This window comes from Microcaecilia unicolor, chromosome 9, assembly GCF_901765095.1.
Source record: "Microcaecilia unicolor chromosome 9, aMicUni1.1, whole genome shotgun sequence".
Classification (NCBI taxonomy): Eukaryota; Metazoa; Chordata; class Amphibia; order Gymnophiona; family Siphonopidae; genus Microcaecilia; species Microcaecilia unicolor.
Genome location: NC_044039.1, coordinates 189,389,926 through 189,417,732, shown reverse-complemented (window position 1 = coordinate 189,417,732; position 27,807 = coordinate 189,389,926). Strand labels below are relative to the sequence as shown.

The 27,807-nt window shown below is 42.7% G+C and overlaps 1 protein-coding gene, 1 long non-coding RNA gene and 1 other non-coding gene across 3 annotated transcripts; 2 read left to right on the top strand and 1 right to left on the bottom strand.

Annotated features, from left to right (window-relative positions):
• The first annotated feature begins 307 nt into the window (after nt 1-307).
• On the top strand, nt 308-27,807 carry EIF5 (eukaryotic translation initiation factor 5). The gene is made up of 12 exons (XM_030214601.1): nt 308-396; nt 613-812; nt 2,577-2,853; nt 3,410-3,491; nt 10,005-10,177; nt 10,861-10,972; nt 12,484-12,620; nt 14,970-15,131; nt 15,361-15,522; nt 16,924-17,088; nt 25,052-25,180; nt 27,449-27,807. The coding sequence occupies exons 3-12, from the start codon at nt 2,782-2,784 to the stop codon at nt 27,539-27,541; spliced, it is 1,287 nt and encodes a 428-aa protein (XP_030070461.1). The 5' UTR covers nt 308-396; nt 613-812; nt 2,577-2,781; the 3' UTR covers nt 27,542-27,807.
• LOC115477609 lies at nt 8,482-9,830 on the bottom strand. The gene is made up of 2 exons (XR_003943351.1): nt 9,055-9,830; nt 8,482-8,731 (listed from the first exon to the last, which is right to left on the bottom strand). It is a non-coding gene; the product is annotated as an uncharacterized LOC115477609 (long non-coding RNA).
• LOC115478269 lies at nt 11,059-11,181 on the top strand. The gene has a single exon (XR_003943486.1). It is a non-coding gene; the product is annotated as a small nucleolar RNA SNORA28 (small nucleolar RNA).

The following is a 27,807-nucleotide window of genomic DNA, read 5'->3' as shown; positions in this document are numbered from 1 at the left end:
CCCTCAAAAAAATAAACAGCACAACCAATTACACCAACCAAATAAGCTTTAGGGGCACTTGCTCACTGTAATAGCCAATGGAGGAGGAGGAGAACAGCAACCCCCCTCCCCAGGGACCACTTAACAATACTTCCAGCTCTAGCAACCAATACCTTCAGTTCTTGTGTTTTCAGCGAAGTCATTCGCTAATAATTGGGCGAGATGACAGCTTTGATTGGCTTCTAAAGCTAGCCAATAGAAGGCCGGAGTAGGCAATTCTCTCCCTGCCTGTCGGCCAATTAGGGTGCAGAGCTTGGGAGGCGCGTCAGCGGCGTGAGGTAGGTTGATCCCAGGCTGGTGTGCTACTGTGCTTGGCTCAGCCTGGCGTAGCCGCCCTAGAGCGAGAACATTCTAGAGGTGAGTGTGGTGGGTAAGGTGAGCAAAGCTTAACGTTAGGCTATCCAGTCTTGATTAAAAATCGAGAAAACCTGTTGGTTTGCCTTTATTAATTAATTGTTAAGTAATGTATATTTACCAGTAATGTGCGCATCAAACTTAATGCAAAATTGTGTTTGTGTTCTAATTGTGTTTTCTTTCTATTTAATTTTGTTCTGCCACCTTCCTGTTTCTCAGATTCCCCGGCTGAAGGGTGTCTCGTTTTCGCCGAAGGGTCTTTAACCACCCCCTGGCAGGAAATTGGAACAGGCTGGTCGGCACTGCAGCGTGCCGTTCACCCTACGGTCTGTCATTTAAGCCCCCCCATCATACTTCACTCCGTTCGTCGCACTTCAGGGCGAGCAGCGTTGTGTTTATGTCTTTATTTGACGAAAACGGTAAGTTATTGGTAATCTTGAATAACAAACTGGGTTGGAGGTGGAACTGGCTTATATGTGATCACATACGGGGCTTACGAGTTGGGGGGAGTTAGCGATGATCGGAATCCGCCCTGTTTTCGCCTTTTCTGTAGGGCGACCATGGGGTTCGTTCGCGGGTGGACAAGATGGCGCCGCCGCCTCGTGAGGGTTGCGGTGTGACGCATTTTGCGGTAGCTGCGCTTAGGGAGAAGAAACGCGTTGGGGCGTGGGCTCGGAGGAGGCCTAAAGAGAGAGAAAAAACCCCCATGAAACCTAGAACAAGTGGGGTTTTTTTTTTAATAAAGAACGGCTGTAAACGAAACTTAACCGGTTTTGGTTTTCCCACCCCCCCCCCCCCTCCTTTTCTTCCTTGACGTGGACTTTAGAGCGCGAGGTAAGAAATGGTTTGGGGGTGGGGGGAGGAAGTGCGCATGGGCAGCTGCCTTTTCAGACTGCCTCGATCGAGGTGGTTTAATTGCTGCAGTTATGACTCATCGGTAGAGAGAGGGGGTGGTCGGAAAGAATGGGCGCAGGAAGGGGTATTCGATGTGCGCACCGTTTGTGAGGTGATTGTTCTCGTTGGTAAAAGCCGTTGTGAGTTGCTGAACTGTTCGTCAGCATGGCCAGTTTTAAGTCTGGCCCTAAACTGCCCTGAATTACACACAACTGCTTTCATAACGTTACAAAATTTCACCTATGTAAAGGTTTTTGTTGTTTTTTTGTTGTTTTATGGGTGATTAGATTAGATGCCCTCTGCTATTTGGGTGGGACTTGTATCATGTATTTTTAACATGTCTGCTTATGCAATAAGCATTATTCGTTATGTTCAGACTGTATAAATGCTGCAAGTTAATCGTATCGTAAGTTTTGAGGGTTTTTTCTTTAAAGAAACTAAGGCGTTGAGCCCCCCTTCCACCCTCCCCCACACTCTAAGGCAAATCATTAAAAACAGTTTTGTATAACAGTTCATGTAAAGGCAAAGGTGCTTCTGTTTTTTTTTTCTTAAACAAAATAGGTAAGCAAAGTGCTTTGCTCAATGTGTTGAGCAATGAATTGTAGTGTGAAAAAAAGCTTTTAAAGCCGTTTGGGAGTTTGTGTAGCATGAAACTTACATAAATGTCTTCTGTGCTATAGCTAAAATAGAAAGACCTTAACCTTTTATTTTAATCTCCTTTTATGAAGAGATTTCACCCAAGGGTGGTGCACAGTAGACTACTATAAAACTTATAATTTTGTTAATAGCATAATTGTAAAAAGTAGCTAAATATAAACATAAGACAAGGGGTCTTCTTACTAAGCCACAGTAAAAAGTGGCATCAGTAGTGGTTAATTTGTTACTTTTGTATCCCACATTTTCCTAACTTTTTGCAGGCTCAGTGTGGCTTGCATATTATTGTTATCGGCGTTAGTACTCATGCAGCATGTGCCAATATGGCCATGCTGCTGGGAATGCCCCCCCCCCCCCCCATGGTAGAAAATAAAAATATTTTCTACCGTGGGATTGGTGCGTGCCAATTTTGAAATTACTGCTGGGTGAGCATGCTAACCAGGTGGTAGTGTCAATTTTGGCATACATCCTACTGCTGCTTTGTAAAATGGGTCCCTAAATGAGGTAAACTTGAGATCAGCAAATTAAAACACACTATTTGATTCATTTGTATCCCACATTTTCCCTTGAAGCTAGATGGTATTACTATTTTGGATAGTTGTGGTAATTTTGAGGTAATTTGCTTTATTTTGCAGAGCTGTTGCGCAGCCATTGGTACCTGTTTTGGGGGAACATAGCATACAAGCAAGACGCTCACAGCCTCGGTGGCGAAAACTTTTTCATGTCAGAGACCGAGAACTCTTGCACTCGTTTATGTCATCCCCTCTTCTCCAGACAGAAAATACCAAAAAATTGTAGTCAAAGATCTTTTCATCTTATTAAGGCCACTAATAAACCAAGATGTCTGTCAACGTCAACCGCAGTGTTTCCGATCAGTTCTATCGCTACAAAATGCCCCGTTTGATTGCTAAGGTATCTACAAATGTATATACATATGTGTATAGTTGTTGATTTGTAGCAGTACTTCAGAGTTACTTGAATGCCAACCTAAAAGTTACTCCTTAATGGGCCCCTGTACAGATTTGGGAAATGATAGAGAAAACTTACCAGCTAAATATGGTTAGAGGTGATATATATTTTTTTTCCTTCTGTTACTCAAGATCTAGTACATACCTTGATCAGTAACCCAGTTTTCAGGATATCCACAATGTATGCTTGAGATGGATTTGTATGCACTGGTGCTTGCATATGAGAGATTCACATACCATATTTGTCAATATTCTGAAAACCCAACTGGCCAGGTGTTCCCTGAGGAGTAGTTGAAACCCACTGATAGTGTTGCTGAACCAGGTTTTGTAAATAAGCATAATGAATTGGGGTCATAAATGATGTAACCACACGTAAGAAGAAAAGTGAGGCATATTTGCATCTTAATATATTTGAATTTTCACTGTATATTGAAAGATGTTAAGTACATGCTAATTCATAGTAACTTGTATGTGCCATCTTTTTTTTTTTTTTTTTCTAGGTTGAGGGTAAAGGAAATGGAATAAAGACAGTAATAGTCAACATGGTTGACGTTGCAAAGGCACTTAATCGGCCTCCAACGTGTAAGTAGAGGGAAAACTTAAGGCGCTTGTAGGGTGGAGGACCTATCGTATGAAAGATCTACCCAGCTAGTTGAACAGATTTTTAGGGTAGCAGACTTAGGTTTAGTGAATGTTTCTAAAGTGGTGCTTGTCAATCTTCATTGCTGTAATGCTGTGTGAGTGGCCAAATAACTGACACCCCCAACCTCCCTTGCCCTGGTGCAGAATGACACACCTCTGGAGAACCTGACCAAGTGTAGGTTTTGACACCATATTTGGTTATGTAGAGCATAAACTAGTTTTAGCAACACCTGTTATACTGAATTGGTCAAAAGTTTCCCCTCTTTCAATAATTCTACTTTTAGTTAAACTTGTGGGTTGTTCTGTTGATACCCCTGATATAGTTCTTTGAAGACTGCTCCTTGTTTGCACCATTGTGGGGGGGGGGGGGGGCAGGTAGTGGCAACAGCAGAAAGAGAAGAGCCAGAGATGGGGGGGGGGGGGGGAGCAACAGCAGGAGAAAGATGAAGAGCCAGAGATGTGTGAAGTATGCCAGGAAAAAAAAGAGAGATTTGGGTACCTCAAGGGGGGGGGGGGGGGGGGGGGTGACAGACAAATGCTAGAAATATGGGATGAAGGAATCAGAGGTGAGATGATGCCCATAGAGGGGGGAGGGAAAACTGGTAATCCTTTGATGGAGGGAGTGGAAATGGGAGGAGATGGAATCGAAGTTATTGGGTTGAATGTTTAGGATCAACAATTTACTTTTTTTTTTTTTTTTAAATCGGGCTTATTTTCAAAGCACTATGTAACTTTGCAAGTCTGATTTAGAAAATTCACTTCCACACGTACATGGCTAAATTTAAACTTCCTCATTCAGGTCATGCGATTAAAAACTGTAATCGATGGATGGCCCTAGTAATCATGAATGCCTTGGCATCCTTCTGGACCAGCCCAGAATGTGACTGTGCACACATTCCAGCAGGTGGAGGTTGAAAACTGACTCTAGAGAGAGCCAGTAAGAGCCCTGGCTAACTGGAACTAGACTTGGAGGCATATTTTCAAAGCACTTAGCCTTCCAAAGTTCCATAGGTTTCTATGGAACTTTGGAAGGCTAAGTGCTTTGAAAATATGCCTCTTGGTTTCCGTCTCCAGCAGGTGGAAGGTGTTGAGACCTTTAGTAGTCTTCATTTAAAAAAAAAAATCATAACTATAATAAAATTAGTGGTAGATTATTTAGTCGGTGTTCTACGTCATCAGCCTTTATTGTTCTATGCACCAGTGTCTCTTGCTTGGTGGCTGAGGTCCATGGGGGTCTCCCTTAGTCTCGGGTGCCAAACTCGGGTGGCCAGATCCCTTCCCCGCCCCCCCTTTCCTCCCATTTGCTTTCATATATGGCAGGAATTGCAGTGTCCTGAGAGCTTGTTTTAATCTCTTCAGGGAAAGGGTTTTGAGGTCAGGGAGGCAGCTGCATTTATTTAATTAAAAAAAAAAAAGTGCGCAAATGAGCAGGGCAGATCTGTTTCAGCCTGTGTTGTGGCAGTATTTCTTTGTGTTTTAGCTCTGATCAGTATGGTCCCACTTGGCAAAAAAAAAAAAGGCTTAGGCTTTCAGGAGACACTCATCGCTGCTCTGGAAGGGCTTGATGGCAGAGAAACTCAGCCATTGTGCGGTTTGTCAGCGGTGGAGCCTCGCAGCAAGCGGTGTCAATATTGCACCGGTGCGGAGTTTTTAAGAGGAGGCTGCTTCAGGTGCTGACTATTTAGGAGATGGTTTGCTTTCTGAGGATCCCGGTCCAAGGGGATTCAGGTGTGGAGTTTTCCTTGCCAGGTGAGGACCCTTCAGTGGTCAGAATGTTCACAAAAGATTTGCAGGAGCTTATTTCTTTGGTTTCCTCTATTTTGTGTTTTGACGGCCATAAAGTGGATCTCCTGGGGGAAGGGCATTATAAAGCCAGGTAGGACATACCCTGTGCACCAGGGTATTAAGGGTATTATTCAGGCACAGTGGATCTGCCAGATTCTTTCCAGCTCTGCCCAATTCCAGATTCAGACAAGTCCCTTCTCAATGGGTTCCGCCGCCTTGGCAGATTTATACGTTTTGCTGAGAGCCTCTAAGTCCAAGGTGCTGGTCTGAGAGAGTTTTGGATAGCTTCGGAGTTTTTTTGACCTCGTTAGACTTGAGAGGTGTATTTTCACATTCCGATTCGGCCTCTGCATCATTCTTTGTTTTGCAGTTTTGGGCAAGCGTTACCAATTTCATGCTCTTCCTTTTGGACTCACTGTGGCTCCTCACACGTTCACAAAGATTATAGTGGTCATAGCTGAGACTCTCGGAAAGGACAGTATTTTGGTTCATCCCTACCTGGACCATTGGCTGATCAGAGTGAAGTTGTGGCTCGAGTGGTTCAGTTTCTATAATCCTTTGGTTGGGTAGTCAACTGAAAAGACGTGGTTCTGTCTCAATTCCTCAACTACCTAGGGGTCTCCTTCGACACCGTTTGAGATCGAGTGTTTCTTCGCCAGATGATTCACAAGTTGCAGGCCTAAATTTATGCTTTTCTGCATAGGCCGGCTCCATAGCAGTGATGAGAAGTGGTGTCATGGGCCAGTGCACACATGAGATCTCTGTCCAGATGGTGCCCACGGAGATTCCCTGTAGGTGAGGTTGCCGCTAAGGGCTTAGGAGCGTATCAGCCTCAGGTAGTGGCTTAGGACATCCAACCTGACAAGGAGAGGGCTCTGGATCCACCACGGTGTATAGTGGTCATAACGGATTCCAGTCTTGGGCTGGGGATCCCACTGCCAAGGCCAATATGCACAGGGTCTGGTCTCAGCCGGAGGTTTCCTGTTTGATCAACCTCTTGGAGACCAGGGCAATTTGGTGTTGGAGGCTTTTTGTCCTCTGCTTCTAGGCAAATCGGTATGCATTCTGACAATGCTATAACATTGGCTTATGTCAACAGGCAAAGGGGAATAAGGAGTCACCTCGGAACAGGAAGAAGTGTAACTCATGAGTTGGGTAGGTATCTGGCCGCCCTCTCAGCATCTCGCGTAGCTGGGATGGTAAACATTCAAGCGTACTTTCCCAGCTGTCACACTGTAGACCCAGAAGAATGGTCTCTCGAGGCAACAGCATTTCAAGCAGTCGTAGATCGCTGGAGGCTTCCAGTAATAGATGTTTGCCTCAAATCTCACCGTCAAAGTGCCTCACTACTTCAGTCGAAGAAGAGATCTCAAAGCGAAGGGCGTGGATGCTGTTCTCAAGCTTTGGCCGTCGAGGCTCCTTTGTGCTTTTCCTCCGTGGCCCCTTCTGGGGCGCCTAATTCAAAGGATCAAGGTGCACAGGGGCTCAGTAATCTTGATAGCGCCAGATTGGCCCCACAGGCCTTGGTATGCTGCTGATCTTGTGTGCCTTCTCGTCAGACGTCCGCTCAAATTGCCCAAGTCTTTGCAGTTTCCTAGTCCAGGGCCCAGTGGTTCATCTAGACCTGGCTCTATTTTGTCTCACGGTTTGGCTCTTGAAAGAGCTTGGTTGATGAAGGGTTATTCCGTCGATGATTGCCAAGATGCTTTGGTTGCATTGTCATTTCAATTCTCGGTATTAGAACTTGGCAGACTTCAAGGGTGTTTAGATCGCAACATTTCTTCATTTAGCACTTCGGTTCCTGAGGTATTGGAATTTTTTTTTTTTTTTTTTTGTTTGCAACATGGCTTTGCTAAAAGCTTTGTGCTGGCTTCTCTTAAGGTCCAAATTGCAGTGCTTGTTTTCAGGAGCAACTTATTCTCTTAAGGAGTGGGTAGTTTTACACCCCATCCCTTCCTTTCTCCCTAGGTCTTGACGCAGTTTCACTTGTCCCAGTCGGTAGTTTTGCCCGTTCTTAGTTCTTCCGGTTCAGAGGATCAACAACATCTGTGGTATTTGGATGTCAGGAGAGTTCTGAAGCATTATTTGAAGACTGCAGAGGAATTTAGAAGTACAGGTGTCCCAGCAGGTTGGAGGGCCACGGAAAGGATTGGCAATGTCTAAACCCACCGTTTCCAGGTGGTTTATAATCACTCCCTCTCGGCTTTTCATTTAGCTTCCCTGCTCGTTGCTTTGGGCAGAGGAATTTAGAAATACAGGTGTCCCAGCAGGTTGGAGGGCCACGGAAAGGATTGGCAATGTCTAAACCCACCGTTTCCAGGTGGTTTATATCACTCCCTCTCGGCTTTTCATTTAGCTTCCCTGCTCGTTGCTTTGGGCAGAGTACCTACAAAGTCTCTAGCAAGCTCTGCCGACTCGAAGATCTTCTCCCCTCCTTCAGAGAAAATTCTCAACTTAGCAGGGTAAGTCAGGGCAAACTTGATTTTCTGGTCATACAGGTCTGCACAAACTGACACAAATGCCCTTCTCGCCACCGTAACTCTCCCTGAATAGTCTGGAAGCAGAGAATTTTCTTCCCTTCGTACTGCAATAATTGTCCCGATCTGAGTGCCCTCAGGATCGCTTGTTTGTGACCGTAGTTTAGGATTTTCATCATCACTGCTCTGTCGTTCATTAGTTGATCTTTTTGGTCCGATGTGGTGTGCCCTCTCAAGGGCCCCTGCAAATTAATTTTTAATTCCTTAGGAATCCTGCACTCCAGAAACTCTGCCAACTCTGGTTCTTTCAATTGCTCTGGCAATCCTATGAGCCTCAGATTGTTCCGCCGTGACCGATTTTCCAAATCATCCAATTTCTGCTCCAGCTCATGTACTTTCTTAGGGCCTCAGCTGGTCCCGCGGTTTTCTCCACACAGTCCTCCACATAGCTTATTTGTTGCTGCATGTCCAAATCTAGATGGAAGCCATCCAGCCGTTCATGTGCCTCCTCGGCTCTGTCAAAAAGGGCTTGCAGCTTTTTATCTAATGCAGCCTCAACTGCGGCAGTAACCTCAGCTGTTATTTCACTAGTCCACGCCAAGCACAACGAGGAACATTGCTGCAGCTGAGTGTCCACCATTTTGGCTTCCACACTCTTGCTCTTTTCCTTTTTTTTTTTTGTAATCTTGCAGCCATATGTCGTATTAGCTGAGCAGTACCAGTTTCTCATGCCTGCTGCTTTCACACAACGTCCAGTAACTGTCTGTTGCAAAAAAACGTCTGTTAAGTTAGCTAAGAGAGATTATAAGGAAGTGTAGGAGCTCGGCTTTTCAGCAGCCGTTCTCCCTCATGGCACCACGTGACTCCTTCCAGGTGGTTTAAAGAGATGATTGCTTCTGCTTATCTTCTCTCAGAAACCTATACTAGGAGATGGATAAATTGACTGCCATGCGAAGAGGAGGAATGATGAGATTTCTTAAAACCTGGTCCACTTATGTAGAGTGGCGAGGGCTTACAGGATGAGGAGTACATTTGGTGACTCTTGTGGCAAAACAATGTGTAACCTTTTGATGATGTGTTCCTGAGAGGGATGGGAGGGGGGAGTTTAGGGGGGCTTTTTGTTTTTGTTTTTTTCTTGTTGGTACTGCAAAATGTATGGCATATATTGTCAATATGCATTAATGTATGCTCTGAAAATTGTTAACTCTAATAAAAAGATAAATAAAAAAAAAAAAAGAAACCTATACTAGGAGTGAAAGCCCATTCTACCAGAGGCAGAGCTCTTTTTAGTGCCTCCTTTTGGAAATTTGTAAGGCAGCAATGTGGTCGTCCTTGCATTTCTTGCGTTACCGGTTGGATGTTAGGAGGCTATTTTTGGTGTGAATGTTCTCACAGCGGTATTGGGTCCCTTCTATAACTGCTTTGGTTCTTCCCATCGGTCACATTCTGGCTCAGTCCAGAGGGACATTAAAAAGCGAATTAGCTCCCTTAGTCCCTTCAGAGCGGCCCAGATCTCATTTGACTTGATTGGGTTTGTTTCACTAGAGCTGCTTTGCGCGTAGCCAAGGCTCTTACTCTCTGTCTGTTTTCAGTCTCCACCTGCTGGAAGATGTACACAACCCTATCAGTCACACTCTGGACTGGTCCAGAGGGACTAGATGAAAGCAAATTAGCAAGTAAGAATTAATTTCTCCTTACTGGCAACTTTTGACCAATTCAATTGTCGCTAAAACTAGTTTATGCTCCACAGGATAAAAAAAAAAAATTCTTCCAAAAACTGTGTGGATCTAGTAGTTAGCTCTCTAATCTTTATCTCCTGGGTCATTTTCCCCTTCCTTGGCCAGCAGGATGCTCAGTAAATCAAGCCCTGTATTTTCCTGTTTGCACTACATGGGAGAACAAGATGGTAGACACAGCTTGTCATCTGGGTGGAGCAGCCAAAGTTGACAACCTAGTGTAGCAGGCTGCAAATGGATATGAGAAGAATCGTAAGATTACTGGAGAGGGGAACAACAAATTGCAAGGGTTTTGGGGGGGGGGGGGGGGGGGTGGAGGAATCTGCTAGTTCATGCCTTGTTTTGTGGTGGCAGCATTTTGAAAATGGGTCATGACTGCTGGATTTTTGCCTGATTTATTACAAAGCATTTGAAGGAATTTTTGTTTAGTCACTGTACTATTTCTTGCTTTGAAGATCCCACCAAATATTTTGGTTGTGAACTGGGAGCCCAGACCCAGTTCGATATTAAGAATGACCGTTACATTGTCAATGGATCTCATGAGGCAAATAAGCTGCAAGACATGTTGGATGGGTTCATCAAAAAATTTGTTCTGTGTCCTGAATGTGAGAATCCTGAAACTGATCTGGTGAGTGAGTAAAGCATGTTTCTTCTGAATTAAATTCAAATATATATATATATATATATATATATATTTGAACCCTTGTGCTTGGAAAATGTGAAATCGCACGTTAATGTCTTCTCTAAGCTTCTCACAGTTTGACATAGCCCCACTACATTAGAACAGCTATGAGTGGTTTTTAAATCTGCAATGCTAGCTGTTAGATACCTGTTAAAACACTGATTTCTTTCTAATTGAACAAGTTGGAAAGAATTATACAAAAGGGGTTGAATATCTGGGATGAAACATGGCATGAGGGAAAAAGGGGTAAAAAGGCAAACCCGGAACTGGTAATTCCAGCGAAATGAGCTCCACCCCCAACTAACGGGCCAGTGCACTTTTATGGGAGAACTTTAGTTTCTGTAGCATAGAAGCTTACTCGTTTACTAAGCCGCACACTAATGCTGACATGGCCCATTCACTTTGAATGGGCTATGGCAGAATTGCTGCATAGGACAGAGGGTTAATGTGAAATGTAGCAATTAGGCAAAGGAGTAACTGCCCATACATGTGGGCGGGGCCAGATTAAACTATTCCCAAACGTTGTACTCCTGGGATGTCCTGTAAGATTGCCAGATGTCTGATTTTAGAAGTCACAGAACGGAATATATGGAGGCTGCATTATGTGTAACCCTTCTATTGTCTTACAGCATGTCAATATGAAAAAGCAAACCATAGGTAACTCTTGCAAAGCCTGTGGTTATCGAGGCATGCTTGACACACACCATAAACTCTGCACGTTCATTCTCAAAAATCCACCTGGTAAGTGAGATGCTTGCCTGGGCTTGAATTTTTTTTTTTTTTTTTGGGGGGGGGGGGGGAAGGTCATGGTGCTGCATACCACTTGCAAGCAACACTCTGAGGCAGATACTAATTGTTTGTCTCAATTTGGGCTTGCTAGATTAGAAAAGTCTAATCTATTCCAGTATTCTCTGTGCTATGGGAACAACTGTTATATTGACTTGAACAAATGAGTATGCTACTTAGCCTGTATTTGGCACTTTACATATTGCTCTCTCTCTCTTGCTGTCTTGTCACATGGCTCTGTGACTAGCAGCATTATGTTAACATTTTATTAACATGTTCCACAATACCTTTTTTTCACATTTTGTGTGTGATGACGCACATGCAAGTACTAATAAAATTTAAAAAATGCAATCTGCTCTACTGATAAGTCACCCTTGTGCAATGACAGCTCAAGACCAAGGTAGGCACGCCTTTCTGTGCATTGCGCAGAATGCTCATTTAAATACCAAGGATCTTGTCCTAATATACTTGCATAGGATTATGGTAAAGGCAATTCAGAAAAAAGGAAGAACAGTAGCCCTTGTAGAAACAAACCAAAAAGTCACAACAAGGGTGACAAAAGAGAGAGCAGCAGACGATGTTCGAATAAGGCCTTTATTGTATCATCCAAGATTCGACACGAGTCGTGTTTTGGCCCACAAAGGCCTTCCTCAGGAATCTTTATATGGATGCATTCTGTTGTACAGGTGGTGGTCGATATCTGAAAGGATTTTTGAAAGACTGACTTATTTTGGCAGTTTCCCATTTTTATTCAAGTGTTTGTGATTCCACAGGTTCCAAGTTCAGTTCGATTCACAACAGATTGCACCATCATGGGAACTCCTAAGCCCCTGGTACAATCTGTTGTGAATTGGACTGAACTTGGAACCTGTGGAATCGCAAACACTTGAATAAAAACGAAATTGCCAAAATAACTCTTTAAAAAATCCTTTCAGATATCGAACACCACCTGTATAATATTAAGCTTAACTTAACAGCATACATCCATATAAAGACTCCTGAGGAAGGCCTTTGTGGGCCGAATCACGGCTCATATCGAGTCTTGGATGATAACAATAAAGGCCTTAGTTCGGACTGTTGCTTTCTTTTGTCACCTTTGCTGTGACTGGTTTGAAAAGCAGTGCAGAACCACAGAACCTTTTTTTTGTATTAGACATGGTGTGCTAGCTACAACCAGTCTTAATCAAATGTTTTGAGCATTGGAACCCGAATGAAGCCACCCCCCCCCCCCCCCCCCCCATTTGATACCATATTCATCCAAAGCTGCAATAGGCTGAAACAGCCAAGCACTCTTGTATTGGCCACCTGTCTGCATTGTGCTGGCTGCTAGTACTATAGTAGTGCATCTTGGTAGAAGGCTTTGAATCATCTCAAGATCAAAGGTAGCTAGATTACTATGAAGTGTGGATTTTGTACTACTATATTGCCTTATATAAAGTTACATCAGTATTGGTTCTCTATTCTAGAGAATAGTGACAGTACAGGAAAGAAAGACAAAGAAAAGAAAAACAGAAAAGGTAAAGAAAAAGAGAATGGTTCAGTGTCTAGCAATGATGCAGCACCCCTAAACGAGATCAGCCCTCCTTGTGTGGTTAATAAAGAGGTAAGTTTGATAGAAATCTGACTTTTTTTTTTTTAATTATTTTTATTAAAGGTTTTTTTCAAACAGATAATACAAAAGTAAACACAAAATCAAACAAACCATCCCCGGTAAATAAACACAGAGATCAGAATAACATTATCATCGTTCCATGGCAATACCTTTGTTTTAACATTGCAGCTTGATATTTCTCCCAAGAAAAAATAATTTTTCTGAGTGCCATCCTATCAGAAGTTAGCAAGGTCTATAGTATAATTGGCTGCTAATGAAGTCGTTGCCAAAGGTGTCACCTCCCTACTGCTAAGTTGGTATTAAAGGGAAGCTAGTGAATGTATAGAACCTAAGTGGGACAGCATCAAAACACGAATGGCAAACAGTTAAGAGCACTGTTCTTTCTTTATATCCAAGCTATAAATGTGTAATTCCAGATTTCCATAGTATAAAACAGTGAATTGAAAAAATACTCAAAACACAAATATTGTCCCTTTTTGACTCTATCCCATTGTTACTTGACAAAGTAATTGACTTTTTTTCTAGCCATCTGAAATATATTGTGATAATTTTTGTAGGTCTGTCAGTGTTTTCCACAGCAGTAGTTCTTAACCTTTCTTCTGCTGACACGCGCCCTAAATGTTCCTTGTTGTGCAAGGGAAGTAAAATAAACTCAAATTTAAGAACATTTGTGTTTTTATAAACTTTATCAACATTTTTCTCTTGGTTTGAAATTTTACTTTTATCATTGAGGTAAAAAAGGTTTTTTGTTTTTTTTTTGGGGGGGGGGTTCTCTTATGGAAGGCAAATTCACACTAAATTTACTGTCAACATTAAATTCTACCCATTCCAGACTCCACACAGGATATAAAACTAGGAGGCTTCATGCTCAAATTCTGGTGTCTCCTCAGTAACAGCAAAACAAAATTCCTCCACTACCCAATTCTGTGCAGTAACGCAGCACCAGATATTATTTTACATTTGTACCCCACATTTTCCCACCTATTTGCAGGCTCGGAAACTGAGTAACCAAATCTATAAACAGCAGATCTGCAACACTTCCAGTTGAGGCTGGTGGCAGCAGTTGTTGGGGGTACTGGTGAAGCAGAAATAGGGACCAGGTTATATAGACTTCAAGTATCTTGATTCTCTGAATATCTGCTCTCCACCATTTCGTAGGTATGGATGGTTAGGAGAAGCACAGACTTACTGATCGTAACCAATTTTTAGTGACAAGACTCTTGGTGAAAACACTGAAAACCCACTGCTCCACAGCTGCTTGCAAGTTTGATCTTCAGAACATCCACTTAAACCTGGCCAGGGGTATTCAGTGGGTTGGCTGTAGTGAAGGACCTGTTTAGAGGTGATTGTGGTTCCTCTCAGGATGGATGGGTTTTTGTTTTTAATGTGGGAAGAGGATGGGAATTACAAGTGGTTAATGGGACTTCTGTAGTGGGGTGTTTTTTTATTTTTTTTTATTTTATTTTTTTAATGGACCTTTTTTCTGAGGAAAGGATAAGGAAACGGTCCAGCAGGATCTAAGGAGGTGGGGTTTTTTAAGTAAGACCGTTTTTTCCCCCCCAAGTAATTTACTGCAAAGTAGTAAATTTAAAACTAATCGTAGAAAATATTCTTCACTCAACGTGTAATTCAACTCTGGAATTCGTTGCCAGAAAATGTGGTAAAGGCGGTTAACTTAGCCGTCCAAACCTTTTTTTTTTTTTTTAAACTCTGCTAAGTCCATAGACAAATTGGATTTGGGGAAAATATTTCTGGGATAAGCAGCATAAAATGTTTTGTACCTTTTTTGGGGGGATCTTGCCAGGTATTTGTGACCTGGATTGACCACGGAAACAGGATGTTGATGTACCTTTGGTCTTTCCCAATATGGCAATGCTTATGTACTTATGACAGTGGGGATAGTCCGTCTCTCTTATGGCATAAAGGTGTTTGCTTCACATCTAGAGAATCTATTCTTAAGAACTGTGCAGTTGTGTAGTTCATAATACAGGATGTGGAAGTAGTGTTGAAGGTGTTAGTATTTGTACCAGGAAGGACATATCTTCTCTAGATACATTCAAAACTGTGGCATAAGTCCTTGAGATAAGTGTTGTGCACAGAATGCAAATACCCTGCTTCCAGTGTGAAGGCATGTTGGGTAAGCTTATTTACAAGGCTCTGATAAGTGCCTAGGAGGAATATGAATACTTGCTTAGCCAGGTTGGTGGAAAACAGTGCCTGGGAAGACCATGGGAGACACAGGGAGTTGAATATGTCCGAGAATTTAGCTGGAATATTGTAGATAATAACAAATAACCAAATCTGCATTTCTTACTGCTGTAATTTTCTATGTCATCTTAGGAAGAGGAGGAAGATGATGATGATTGGGGTGAAGACACCACAGAAGAAGCTCAGAGGCGTAGAATGGATGAAATAAGTGATCATGCAAAAAACTTGACTCTAAGTGACGATCTGGAAAGAACTGTGGAAGAGAGAGTTAATATACTATTTGACTTTGTAAAGGTAACATTTCTGCTGAGGCATAGGTTCCTTTTATCGAATGCCTTCTCAGGTCTGATATTACTTTGAAAGCTTTAGCTTTAGTTTTAAAGCTATAACCAACCCTAAATGGGGTCCCAATATCTGTGAGCACTATTTTTGGAATTAACACTGAGGCATATAGGAATCATCTAGAGATGCTACATAACATGTTTTTATTCTAGGATGAAAATGCTTTTTCCTCTTTTTGTAGAAAAAGAAGGAAGAAGGGGTAATTGATACATCTGATAAGGACATCTTGGTAGAGGCAGAGAGACTGGATGTTAAAGCTATGGGCCCTTTAGTATTGACCGAGGTTCTCTTTGATGAGAAGATTCGAGAAGAACTAAAGAGATACAGACTCCATTTCCTTCGTGTAAGTATTTCATAAACTTGACTATGGACATGGTGAATCAAGCCTTGGTGATACTGATTTCATATAACTATATGGAAAACATGGTTTGATTTCATGGCTGCCAAGTGCAAACTGCATGAGGATTTTTTTCCCCTAAAATTTAAAGAACTTTAACTACAAAGTTTTAGTTTGTAACTCATTGGATTTGTGATGTATTCAGTATTACAGATTACACCACAATATAATCTTGATTCACGTGTTGAATTTTCCCATGGAGGTCTGTAACTGAATTGGACATAAAATTCATAGACTGGCCAGATCTCTACACTGTACAAATAAAGACATGCTAAAACTCATGTAAAGACCAGATATAGATCAAGGATCCTCAATATTCAAGGCACAGCTTAATCAGGATTTCCATATGCAGTTTTCATTCTGAACTTGGGCATGTTCATAGTGGAAATATTGATGTATTTGTGTGATATGAGAAATCAAGGTGGGCAGACGACTGCTGGTGGTGGGGGTTTTCCTCCTCCATGGGGCAGTCCAGCCCACCTACTGGTTTTAATATATTGTCACACTTGAATTTGTAAGTAAATGCATGCTTCACTGACACTATATAAAACAAAATGTGGTTTAGTAGACACTAGTAAATCCGTTACCAAAGTTACTGATCTGAGGCAGGTCTCCTTGTCAGAGAGCGCATCATTTTCTTATTGCACAAATTTTGTGGTTTTTAGTACCTCCTAGGTGGGCCTGAACAAATTTGCATTAGATTTTGCAGGAACCGCATATTTGCCAAGTCTGAACCCAACATCCCTCCCCTCTCCCAATGTGGCAGCTGTAGTTGAAAATAGCAGGGGAGGGCACCTACTCCATTCCTACACATTTTTTTAGACACGAGTCCCCCTCCTTAAAAGTTTTTTTTTTTTTAAATATAATAGGCTTTAAGAATTCACAAGCACTTCTACATGGATGTAGTCAGGCAAAGGAGTGGAGGATAAGTGACAGCCCTGGTGCTGTTTTTAATAAAGCATTTGGGCAGATTGAACTAATATGAACTTTATGGAATAAGTAGCTACTTCAGCCTCTTATTGTTTAAAAGGCTAGGTACGGGCTACCTGCTCCCAAAATGGGGAGAACAATGGTTATCCCTATGAATATGGATGGGTCATATGTTCAAGCCATCTGAGTAAACACCAGAAGATAAAACACTTGTGTACATCTACAGTTAATTCTAAGGTTTATATAACTATTTAGTGGCATAATGCACATCATTTTAATATTGAACTGATCTGCATACGGAAAGCTTTCATCTTTAATACTTGAATTTTTCTAGTCATGTTTAGACATCTGCCTAAATTACTTGCCCATGACTGTTCTGCTTGTCTTGTTGATAATGTTTTTGTGTTTTTTCTTAAGTTTTGCCATAACAACAAAAAAGCACAGAGGTATCTGCTCCATGGCTTCGAGTGTGTTGTAGCTATGCATCAGTCCCACCTCCTTTCTAAAGTTCCACACATTCTAAAGGAGATGTATGATGCAGATCTTCTGGAAGAGGATGTGGTCATTGGCTGGGCAGAAAAGGTTAGTATTACAAGTGGAATAGTAAGATGTTGGAGACTCCTTGAAATTGGTGGACATTCAAACATTTCATTTGATGTGGTGGTTAGTAAATGCAACTGACCCACCCATCAGGCCTACATGTGAGGGAGTAGTAGTAGTTGATTTGTAAGATTTTTGAGCAGGAAGGCTTTTAGACAGTTTCTATATTATGTCAGACTACTATGGACAAATGGGTTATGGCCTCGCTACCAGTAAATGAAGAAAGCTGTGTCCTAACATACTCCTACAAGGGAGTGGTGCTACCTCTTTTTAAATATATAATCTGTTCAGTATCTGTCTCCTGTAGGTGCAGCTGATTTTTAAAATACACAAGATTTGTAACATGTTTTTAAGTAGGCAGGCAAGATGTACAGATGCCAGCTTGATTATGACAGAACAGAAGACCAGCCCTACAAATGACCTCTGTCATTCAACCAACACCTGTCCAACACAGTTGTGCAGGTTTTTGTCTGCTGCAACAAGGGTTAGGTCATGGGCTATATAGTCTCGTTACAAATTGTAATTGTTTTAGTGAATAAATGTGCAGTAACATGTATAGTCATGGATAAACCTATACCGTGTAAAAGTAAGCTAATCACTAAAGAGAAGCCTCAGGCATTGAAAGTTCATACTACATAATAGGTAGCACAAACTTTATCTGTGCACTAATTTAGATCTGGTAAACTGTCGGAGTGGCTCGGCTCACCTTGATGCTTAAAAGCCAAAGTAAATGCGTGACCTTGAGGTATGCCATCATTTAAAAACATTGGTAATCTATTTGAATCATAATCCCCAGATCTAGTCATTAGTATTAGCAGATACTTGGTGAAATTTACCAGGAGGTGGCTTGAGTTAGGGAGTGCTGCAGGATACTTCCATTCTGTGTAGTGTCTAGGCAAGCACAATGGAATGCAGCTTAGACTCGCTTATCTAAGCATGTGCAGGGGTCCATGCTGCCTGGGGGCCTCCCTTCCCCTTTAGTCTAGCCAAGCCAAGAAGTGATATTTAGAGGATGTTCTTAGCTAAAATATTTTGACTTTATTTATTTTTTGTGGGTATGGGTTCCCTCCCACATCAAGCAATCTTTGCTGTGCAGCACCACTTGCTTGTACTCCCAAGTGGGCTGTCCATTCAATCCTCCATTGCCCCATGTAAGCCGCATTGAGCCTGCCATGAGTGGGAAAGCGCGGGGTACAAATGTAACAAAAAAAAAACCTGCCACAGCCTCCATTTCACCACCACTACAGACTCCTTCGTGAAGGGCTGGGGGGGGGGGGCACAACTCGGCCTACTACTGACCTAAGGCCTTTGGTCCTCTTGCAAGGCTCTACATATCATATTCTGGGCAGATGACCATGTTTTTCTCTTCACTCTGAGGCCTTCTACATGTAGCGCTTCAGAACGACCTCCAAACTGTCTACATTCTGGGCCACTTCAAACTCCTAGTGGACTTGCTCAGTTGCAAACTGGATCCTCACAAATGGTCTCTACATCAAGCAGCAGACAACCAGCTGTTCTGTATGTGGGACACTCTCACCCACCAACTCCAAATGTCCCTGCTTCTTCTCTGACCAGGAACTTGCATAGTTGCTTGATGTCTTCATTCGTTGGATAGCTCAGCTTTTCTGTCTTCACTGTTCCCACTCGTTTCCAGAGTTCTGCAGAAGATCAGGGACTCCACATGTATCATCCTGTTGGCACCATGGTGGCCCCACTTTTGGTTTCCTCTGCTTCTTAACCTACAGATTGTTCCACCCATCTGTCTCTTCTCATTCAGCAGTATGGTTGTATCCTCCACCCCAGCCTGACCAACCTCCACATTGTCAGTGAGGGGCTGAACAAGAGGCATTGTCAACATCATCCCAGTCTCCCTTGCTGCTGGACTGCTATCTACTAGGAAGTCATACCAGCCTAAATGAACATGAACATGATTTTCTCACTGGACGAACTCGAACCACAGCAACCCATTCTCATGCCCTGTGCAAGTCATTCCCGCTTATCTCCACTTGTCCATTTCTGGACTCGACCACCTCAGTACACGCCCTCTCTTGGCCACCACAGCCTGTCATGATGACTGCGTATATGGTAATTACTTTCTACACACCCCCTTGTTGCACGCTTCATCAGGAATATATCCCCAGGTATGGAGATCCCTCCTATACCTTGGGATCTCCATTGATGGCAGTCTTGTCAGTAGGCACAGCCTCGGTCAGATTCGTCAATCTGGAAAACTGCCTTCCTTATAGCGATCGCCTCTGCCAGGAGAGTCGGTGAACTGCAAGCTCTCGTCATTTTACTTCCCTTACACTCTTCTTCCCTAACAGAGTGCAGCTAACTGAAAATTCATTCCCAAGGTTTGTTAGAAATGCACATAAATTGGTCAACAGCTCTGCCTTCATTTTGTGTCTCTTCCTCCTGAAAAACCGAAAAAATGTATCATCTCGATAAAACGCATCCCACGCCTTGGACATCAGGTGAGCCTTCCTTTTTGCATATAAAGTACAGCTTCCCACAGCAAGGTTCAAGGTATGGAAAAGCATAACTAGTCTTGTGGCTGTGCTGCTGCCCTTCACAGGAAATTTGTGAAGACTGAGGTGCTGAAAAAACGACAAGAGAAATGAAAATTTAATAGAATGTTAACCTAACAAAAATTCTGCCAGTGATTTAGAATTTTTATTTTAGTACTTAACTATACCGCTTTACTACTACTTATCATTTCTATAGCGCCACTAGACGTACGCAGCACTGTACACTTGAACATGAACATGAAGAGACAGTCCCTGCTCAACAGCTTAACTAAGGACAACGCTTTACAGACTGCCTAATGAAGGAACTGCAAGGCAGACATTCAGACCATCAGAGGACAAACACTTTATAGGGGTGGCCACGCAAATCAGCCTGATTCCTGTCCAGTCAAGTGCTATCTGCTGAGAGCCAAACTTTGAAGGCTATTTTAATGCTTTCAGGACAATTCACCCCAAATTGTCAGAAGTAATGAATTCTAGAGGGCTGGGGCCACAAAAGAGCTGTCTTATCTGAATAACTTAAAGGATCTGGTGTACTGGTCAGAAGTGCTATGTCTGGTACTATACTTCTACCATGATTTACACACCACAATCATTGGTCACCACCTCCATATACTATTAAATTGTAAAGTTATTTATTCTTCTGTTAAGAAGAAAAATTTTGTACTCGTCTGAGCTATTGGTGTTTCTGTAGTGTTGGCTTAGGGGAAGTTAAACATTGGACATGGCACATGTTTCGCTTACAGCTTCCTCAAGGATATCCCCTTAATAGCCATTGCTCATCCTGCCGATTTAGATGTGTAATTTGTCATGGTAGAAGTATAGTACCAGATGTGGCACTTGAGGTCAGTACACCAGATTCTTTGCCTTTTGTTTTTTTTTTTTGTTTTTTTATTTTATTATTTTAATATATGATGTGGTGGTTGTTCCATTGCACTAAGAAGATGTAAGGATACGGCCATAGTATAGCTGGTTTCTAACTAAGCCAGGTAAAGTCCAGGAAGGACCATCGTTTTACAGACCTAAAGACAGGTTGGTGTATAAGGAATAGAGGCTAAGATAAAGCCCCTGATCTAAAAGACAAAGGCTAGTTTAAAAAAAAAAAAAAAACCTCAAGTGTTCAACAGTAAGCTGGTGATGTGTTGAAGGTTGGGATTACATAGTGAATCTGCAGTGTTTTGTAATGGCTGAAGGTTTTTTTTTTTTTTTTAAAGAACTTAATAAAGTTACAATTTGTCATGAAAAGTGACCAGAATAAATGAGTGAAAGGTATCCTGGTCAAAAGAGCAAATGAAGCACTGTTTGACGTGACATGGACAAAAAAAAAAAAAAAATCCAGATTTGTAGATACCCGAGGAGCAAATGGCAGCTGAGAAGCCAAGATAATGGAAACTTTAATGCCTAGGTTTTGATCTGCAAAACGTTCTATAAAAACCAGATAGCTAGCATGCAAACTTTTTTTCTCAGTTTAAAATGAGATTGTCTAAGCCATTGTGCAATGGTATCAAAACTGCAAAGACTTAATATCCAAATCGGAGTCTGTATGATGGGGAATTTCTTTTTAATTTCTATGCAGATATGGATGAGTAATGCTACAGGACTTGGGAAAAGATTAAATAAAAGGGGAGGGAACCTTGGGGACTCCACAAACAAATTGCTTGCATGCGTTAGCATCTGTTAAGAAACACAGCCACCTGCACCTGGGAATGTGCTGTATACTAGTACCCTTCTTACTAACAGGGTCCCAACTGTCTCTGGGTGAGTGTCCTGCTCTCAGGTTATCAGTTATCCCTGGTGATTTCTAGGTTACTGAGCCCACGCTCCTAGTGGTCCCACAGCATTCAGTCAACACACACAACAAGCTATCAGGATTCTTAATCAGTCCAGATAAGCAGTAAAAAAAAAAATTTTTTTCAATAAAAATGTTGAATAGTGAACTATAAAAACAGATGGAAACAGGCAAAAATAACAGGTAACTGAATACCTGGATAGTGCCTAGGAAGTACAAGAAATATAACTGCTCTCACAGGGTCTCAGTAAAAGTAAAAAGGTATTCTTCTTCCAGACTGGAGGAAAATCTAGTATTGAGCTTCTGGGCTAGTCTGAACCCAGAAAAACATTTTTTTTAACTAGTTGGCCACATCACTGCAGGTACTTTTTGTGTTAAAGAACACTTGTTTCTCTGTAACGGCTTTAAACATAAAACATGCACCACCTGCTGGCCAAACTACATTCCATGAAATTTTATTTTCACAGCATCTATTTTTATTATGTTACTAGTAAAAAAGGCCCGTTTTCTGACAAAACGGGCGCTAGCAAGGTTTTCCTTGGAGTGTGTGACATAAGTGTGTGTGCCGCCACCCACAGCTGCCACTGGTAACGCTGTCCGGCCGCTGCTGCTTCTCCTGTTGAGCAGCAGCAGCCGCTACAAAAAGAAGAAAAGCAGTAAATGTTTTTAAACATCAAGCACGGCAGACAGCCATCAGGCATTGGCTGTCGGCTCTGCAGCCGAGCCTCCGGTGTCTTACTCCAGGGGCAGTGACATGGAGGCGAGGGGAGGAGGAGCGGCTGCAGAGCCGACAGCCAATGCCTGATGGCTGTCTACGGTGCTGCGCTTGATGTTTAAAAGCATTGCTTTTTTTTTCTTTTCGTAGCAGTCGCTGCTGCTCAACAGGAGAAGCAGCAGCGACAGCGTTACCAGTGGCAAGTGGGGGGGGGGGGTAAAACATTTATGGCTTTTTTTTTTTGTAGCAGCTGCTGCTGCTCAACAGGAGAAGCAGCAGCGGCCCGACAGCGTTACCAGTGGCAGCTACGGGTGTCGAAGGGGTTGATGTGCTTCGGGGGGGGGGGGGGGGGCTTGGGTGATGCGCCGAGTGAGTGTTTGAGTGGCGCACTCACAACCGATTCCCAGGCAGGGGGAGGAGTAGGGAAACATGCGGAGCAAGTTGCTCCACGTGTTTCCCTACTCCTCCCCCTGCCTGGGAATCAGCTGTGAGTGACGTCAGCCTAGCTCAGCAACTCCAGAAGCCACGGACACAGGCGCTATAGAAATGCTAAATAGTAGTAGTAGTAGCTACTTTAGACCGTTGATGGTGAGAATTATTATATAGGATTAGGACTTATTTACCACCTTTTTGAAAATTTATATTTTAATTTTTTTTCTTGATGAACCAGCTGAGATGACAAAGGTTGTTGGAGTCTTAGCCCTCCTGATTTCTTAGATCAGGAGGCATCTTGAATAAAACACATTTTGCAAGTGAGGCAATAGCTCCTCAGATAAAAGCAAAACACTGTCTTCTGCCCCTTTATTTTTAATGGATTGATTGAACTGTCTCAAGGCCTGAATGTGGAGGCCTAGATAAGGTTGTGTTCTGTGGCCTTGGAGAATGATTTTGCAATACACACTTTGTCTTTATGGCTTTAACATTGTTTCCAAATGTTGGTCTCCCACCCACAGGGATAATAAAGCAGGGGCTGGGCTTAGCTGCTGGTGCTACAGGCAAGGCTTGTAGCTTATCTTTGTCTTGCTTTTGAAGCTGTTTAAGGAGGCTAGTGTTGAAACCATATTCAAAAGGTGCAGGTTTATCTTCCAACAAAACTGAACATTGGAACTGGTAAGGTTCTTGATGATGAGGCATAGAGGAAAGATGTTAACGGTAGAAGAATGGTCTCATCTCTTATTTGAAGTACTGCATCCTGAACTTTTAACAAAAAAAACAAAACCTGGTCACCTAAACAGGGAGCATCCATTAAATGTATCATGATTCCCCACTGTATGTTAGGCTGAGATTGCAGTGAACAGCAGCAACAGCTATATCATGGGCTTTATATGAAGGTAGTGTGTTCTTCCCTGGGTGTCCATATATTGTACCTTTAAAGTCTTAAGAGTGATCTCTTGATAGGGAATGTTTCACACCAAAACATGGGTCTATGATTTGTTTGAATAAAGACCCTATTTTACTGACTTTTACCTAGAAGGTCCATTGTATTACCTAGTTTGGTATTCTTCTGTTGGACTGGGTAGGGTTGTTTTTGTTCTTCCCTGGATGTATATATTTGCACCTGGTTCTGACAACTACCAATTAGTAGGGAGGTGATAATGCTCTGGTGCTGGTAAAAGCTTGTATCCATTCTAGCCACCTTAATGTAGGCTGTATAGAAAGTGAGATATTCAGTCATTTTGCTGCAGCTCTTGAAAGCTCGTGCACTAGTAGAGCTATGATCCCTATTTGCTGAACAAGACTATAGGATAGAACAGCTTTTAAGGAGGTCCTGGGAAAAGAGCTCTAAATTTTATTTATTTTTGGAACAAGCTTTTGGATACAGAGAAAATTTCATACTGATTCTTGAAATTAGGGTGCATTTTGTACTAGAGTTCACTATAGGAATGAGGTCTCTGTGGTGGGGAACTTGTGGTACTTCTCCCACACCCTTGCCATTGAGAACTGGGGGGGGGGGGGGGGGGGGCTTTCCAGCCACTGAATTTGTAAATGTAGACTGCTGAGCCAGAGATGATGATGGTAGTATATAATTGTAGCGTATAAGCTGAGCAATAACAAGCATTGGTTGTGTTCTGTGTAGAGGATACCCAGGAGCTGGACTCTACATTTTATGAGGAGGACCCAGGAGTTACATTGGTCCCAGTATCTGTCTCCTGTCCATTTGATTTCTCACATCTGTTACTCATCTTCTCCATTTTTGGGAATAGTGGAAAAAACCAGCTCATTTAACCTTTTCACTCACCTCTGCCATGCCCATCCTGCCACCAGTTGCTCGCCTGCTGGGCCACTGACTTGCCATGTTTGCAATGCCAAGAAGATATAAACTCCTTTCCTTCCCTAAGCAAACCAAAATGAGGCATGGTGCCATAGCTTTGTGCACACCCTGGCAGCTCTTGCAAGTTATGCTCCTCAAAACAGGATTTACAAGAGCCACCAGGGGTGTGCATAAAGACAGCACAAGAACCCCTGTGTATGCGTGACAATCTTGAGACTTCTGAGCTGAAGGAGCTCCTATGCACAGGTTCTTTCAGAGGACGTCACATGACGTGTACCTGAATCCCCCTGCCTGCTTGGTAATAGAACACTAGTCATATGCTGTGACCAAAAGTGGTACAGAAAATGCCAGAGACAATTGTCCATGCTTGTAGGTAGCATATTGATACTAGGTAAATCAATTTTTGCCTTGGGCATGTCAGTTTGTATATTCATGTTGCCTTTCACTTTTCACTTCCAGCCAGTACTCTATCATGGCTGCACCAATCCTTTATACTGTCAGTTTTTCTGCCTTTATCTGCTGTTTGGGTGACATAACACACACCTCTGTACTGGTCTGGCAGGACTTGAGGAAACAATATATGCTGAAATTGTTCACTCTTAGTGATGTGCCTGAAATGTATATACTTAATCATTTATCCATAGGCATCAAAAAAGTATGTATCTAAGGAGCTTGCTAAAGAGATTCGTGTTAGGGCTGAGCCCTTTATCAAATGGCTGAAAGAAGCAGAAGAAGAATCTTCTGGCAATGAAGATGAAGAAGAAAATCTTGAGGTATGCTTTTACTCAGATTCTAACATCTCTCTGCCTCAGGTAGGAATTTGGTCTTCACTTATATATGAGGTTGCTTCCAGTTTGCCATTGCAGTGCAAAAAGGGCTGCAAAATAACCCTTGCCACAGAATGACCTGTGTATCTTGAGTAACTAGATTTGAGGCAGCAGCAGTGGCCGGTCATAAACATGACAGCAGATAAATGCCATATGACCCATCCAGTCTGCCCATCCTCTGTAACCCCTAATTTTCCTTTTCCTAAGCGATCCCACATGCTTATCCCATGTCTCTTTAAAATTCTGGAACAGTCCTCGACTCCACAACATCCACCAGGAAGCCATTCCATGCTTCAACCATCCTTACTGTGAAATAGTTCTTCCTTAGATTACTCCTAAGCCTATTTCCTCTTAACTTCATCATGTATGTGTTACTTTTTTACTCCTGAATGTGGAACAAAATTTGACAAGCTACTAAAATTAAGCTGTTTGGGGGTATGGATTGTTTATGCCTATTTAAAAAAAAAAATAGACAAAACTGATATGTGTAATATAGCCCAGCTTTGAGATGCCATAATTTTGGCTGTAGGTAGCACTTGTGAGTAGTACTACCGTGTTTCCCTGAAAGTAAGACATCCCCCGAAAGTAAGACCTAGCAAATTTTTGTTTGAAAGCAGGGCCGCCGAGAGCCGGACAAGGCCGCCCCCCCCCCCCCCCCCCCCCCCAGTCGCTCCCGGAACTAACCTTAAATGCCTCCTTTCACCGCAGCAGGGCAGACCTCTCCTTCCGTGCCCCGCCCTCACAGATGTTACGTCAGGCAAGGGTGGGACACGGAAGGAAGGAGTGGCCTGCCCTGCTGCTACTTGCTGTGAAGGTGAAATGAGGTGTTAGGTTAGTTCCGGGAGCGACAGAGCAGGCGGGCCAACCCTGATGTTTCCCCGAAAAATAAGACCTAGCGCATTTTGGGGGGCAAAAATTAATATGACAGTGTCTTATTTTCAGGGAAACACGGTAGCATTGGCTGTATTCCATGGGGTTGGGGAATAGAGTAGAGCAGTGCTTGCCATAAAATCAGGGAAATGGTTCTTGAACTGAGCTTCAGAATTGCCAGCTGATAACCGGATGCAGATTTAATCATGAATCCAAATTGTTCTTTCCATACACATGGAAGCTGTGGGTCAGCTCTTGGTAAGGCACAGAGGTGTAGCTAGGTTTTGACATGGGGGGAGCAGGCTTTTATAAAATAGGCGCCAGTTGGTTTGGTATCAGCTAGACAACAGTGCCTGTGGCTATGACGGGCAATGATTAATACAGGTGTTCTCTGTTATGTGATGTCCTTCCTGGCAGTTACATCAAGAGACAGGGTGCAGAAGAGGTCCCCAGACTGGCCAGAGCAGGCAACCTGTCTTAAAAGTAAAAATATTCAAATTGTGACCATTACCTCAGGAACATCACACACTCCTTCCACTGCTAGACGCTTTGTTTAAATCAGATGGACTATTGTTTGTGGTGACTAGAGGATGTGGAGACCACTAGTCTTGAGCATTTTTATTGGTGGCCCTTTGAGCATTTTTATTGGTGGCCCTTGCCTCGGAGCCTACTTTCAAACAGGGCCAGACACTTTGTGAAATGACACCCAAACCCTATACTGAAAACTTACACCATAAGAGCCCTAACCCACCTACAAAAAGAGTGCTACAAATATTACACTGAGCCCTAGAGCAGTTTCCCTAGGTGGTCCTGGAGTAGGCCCTTGCCATTCAGGTTTTCAGGTTATCCACAATGAATTTGTATGTAATGGGGGCAGACTATGGAAATCCATTTCATGCATATTTATTGTGGATACCCTTAAAGCCTGACTGGCAAGGGGGTACTCCAGGACCAAATTGGGAAGCACTGCCCTAGAACACCAAACGTACCACACCATAACAGCCCGAACCCATCTATGGAAAGACAGTGATAGAGCTGTTAGGGCAAGCACGGCAGGCGAGTCGATGGTGACGGTCCGGTAGTTCTGGCGGTGCACACGCCCCCCCCCCCCCCCCCCTTTAGCTACGCCACTGGTAAGGCATAGCTTTTAGTAGGCCAGTTTTACCACTATTCACCAGCAAGAGCACTAATGGGATGTGATTAAAAATGTGTTCTCAGTTTTTTTTGTTGACAGAGGCGCTCTTAAAAACTGTCGTAAATAGTTGAGATGATGTCTCTGGGAGGTGGGGGTGGTGGTAGTAATGTACTGATCTATATGTATTTTTTTATTTATTTTTAACACAGGTTGTGTATTCCAGTTCTGCTAGTGTTCCTAAAGTTGAAACTGTGAAGCCTTCAGCAAACAAAGATGAGGATATAGATATTGATGCCATTTAAGTCGAGCCAGTCTTAAAAGATCCATTGTCCTGCATTTTATGCCAGGAGTGCAACATGGATGTTACAAGCTGAAACGACTGACTATACTTTGTATTAAATGTTTCTTTCTACTGTGATTAGTCTCCTGTAGTTAAGCTTACAGAAATCCAAAATGCAGGCATTTGTACCAGAATTGAGCTTATTGTAGCATGTTAATTCTTTTAAAAAAATACTTGGACACAGTGTGCATTTATGTTTTGTGGAAATAAAATTTGGATAACAATTAA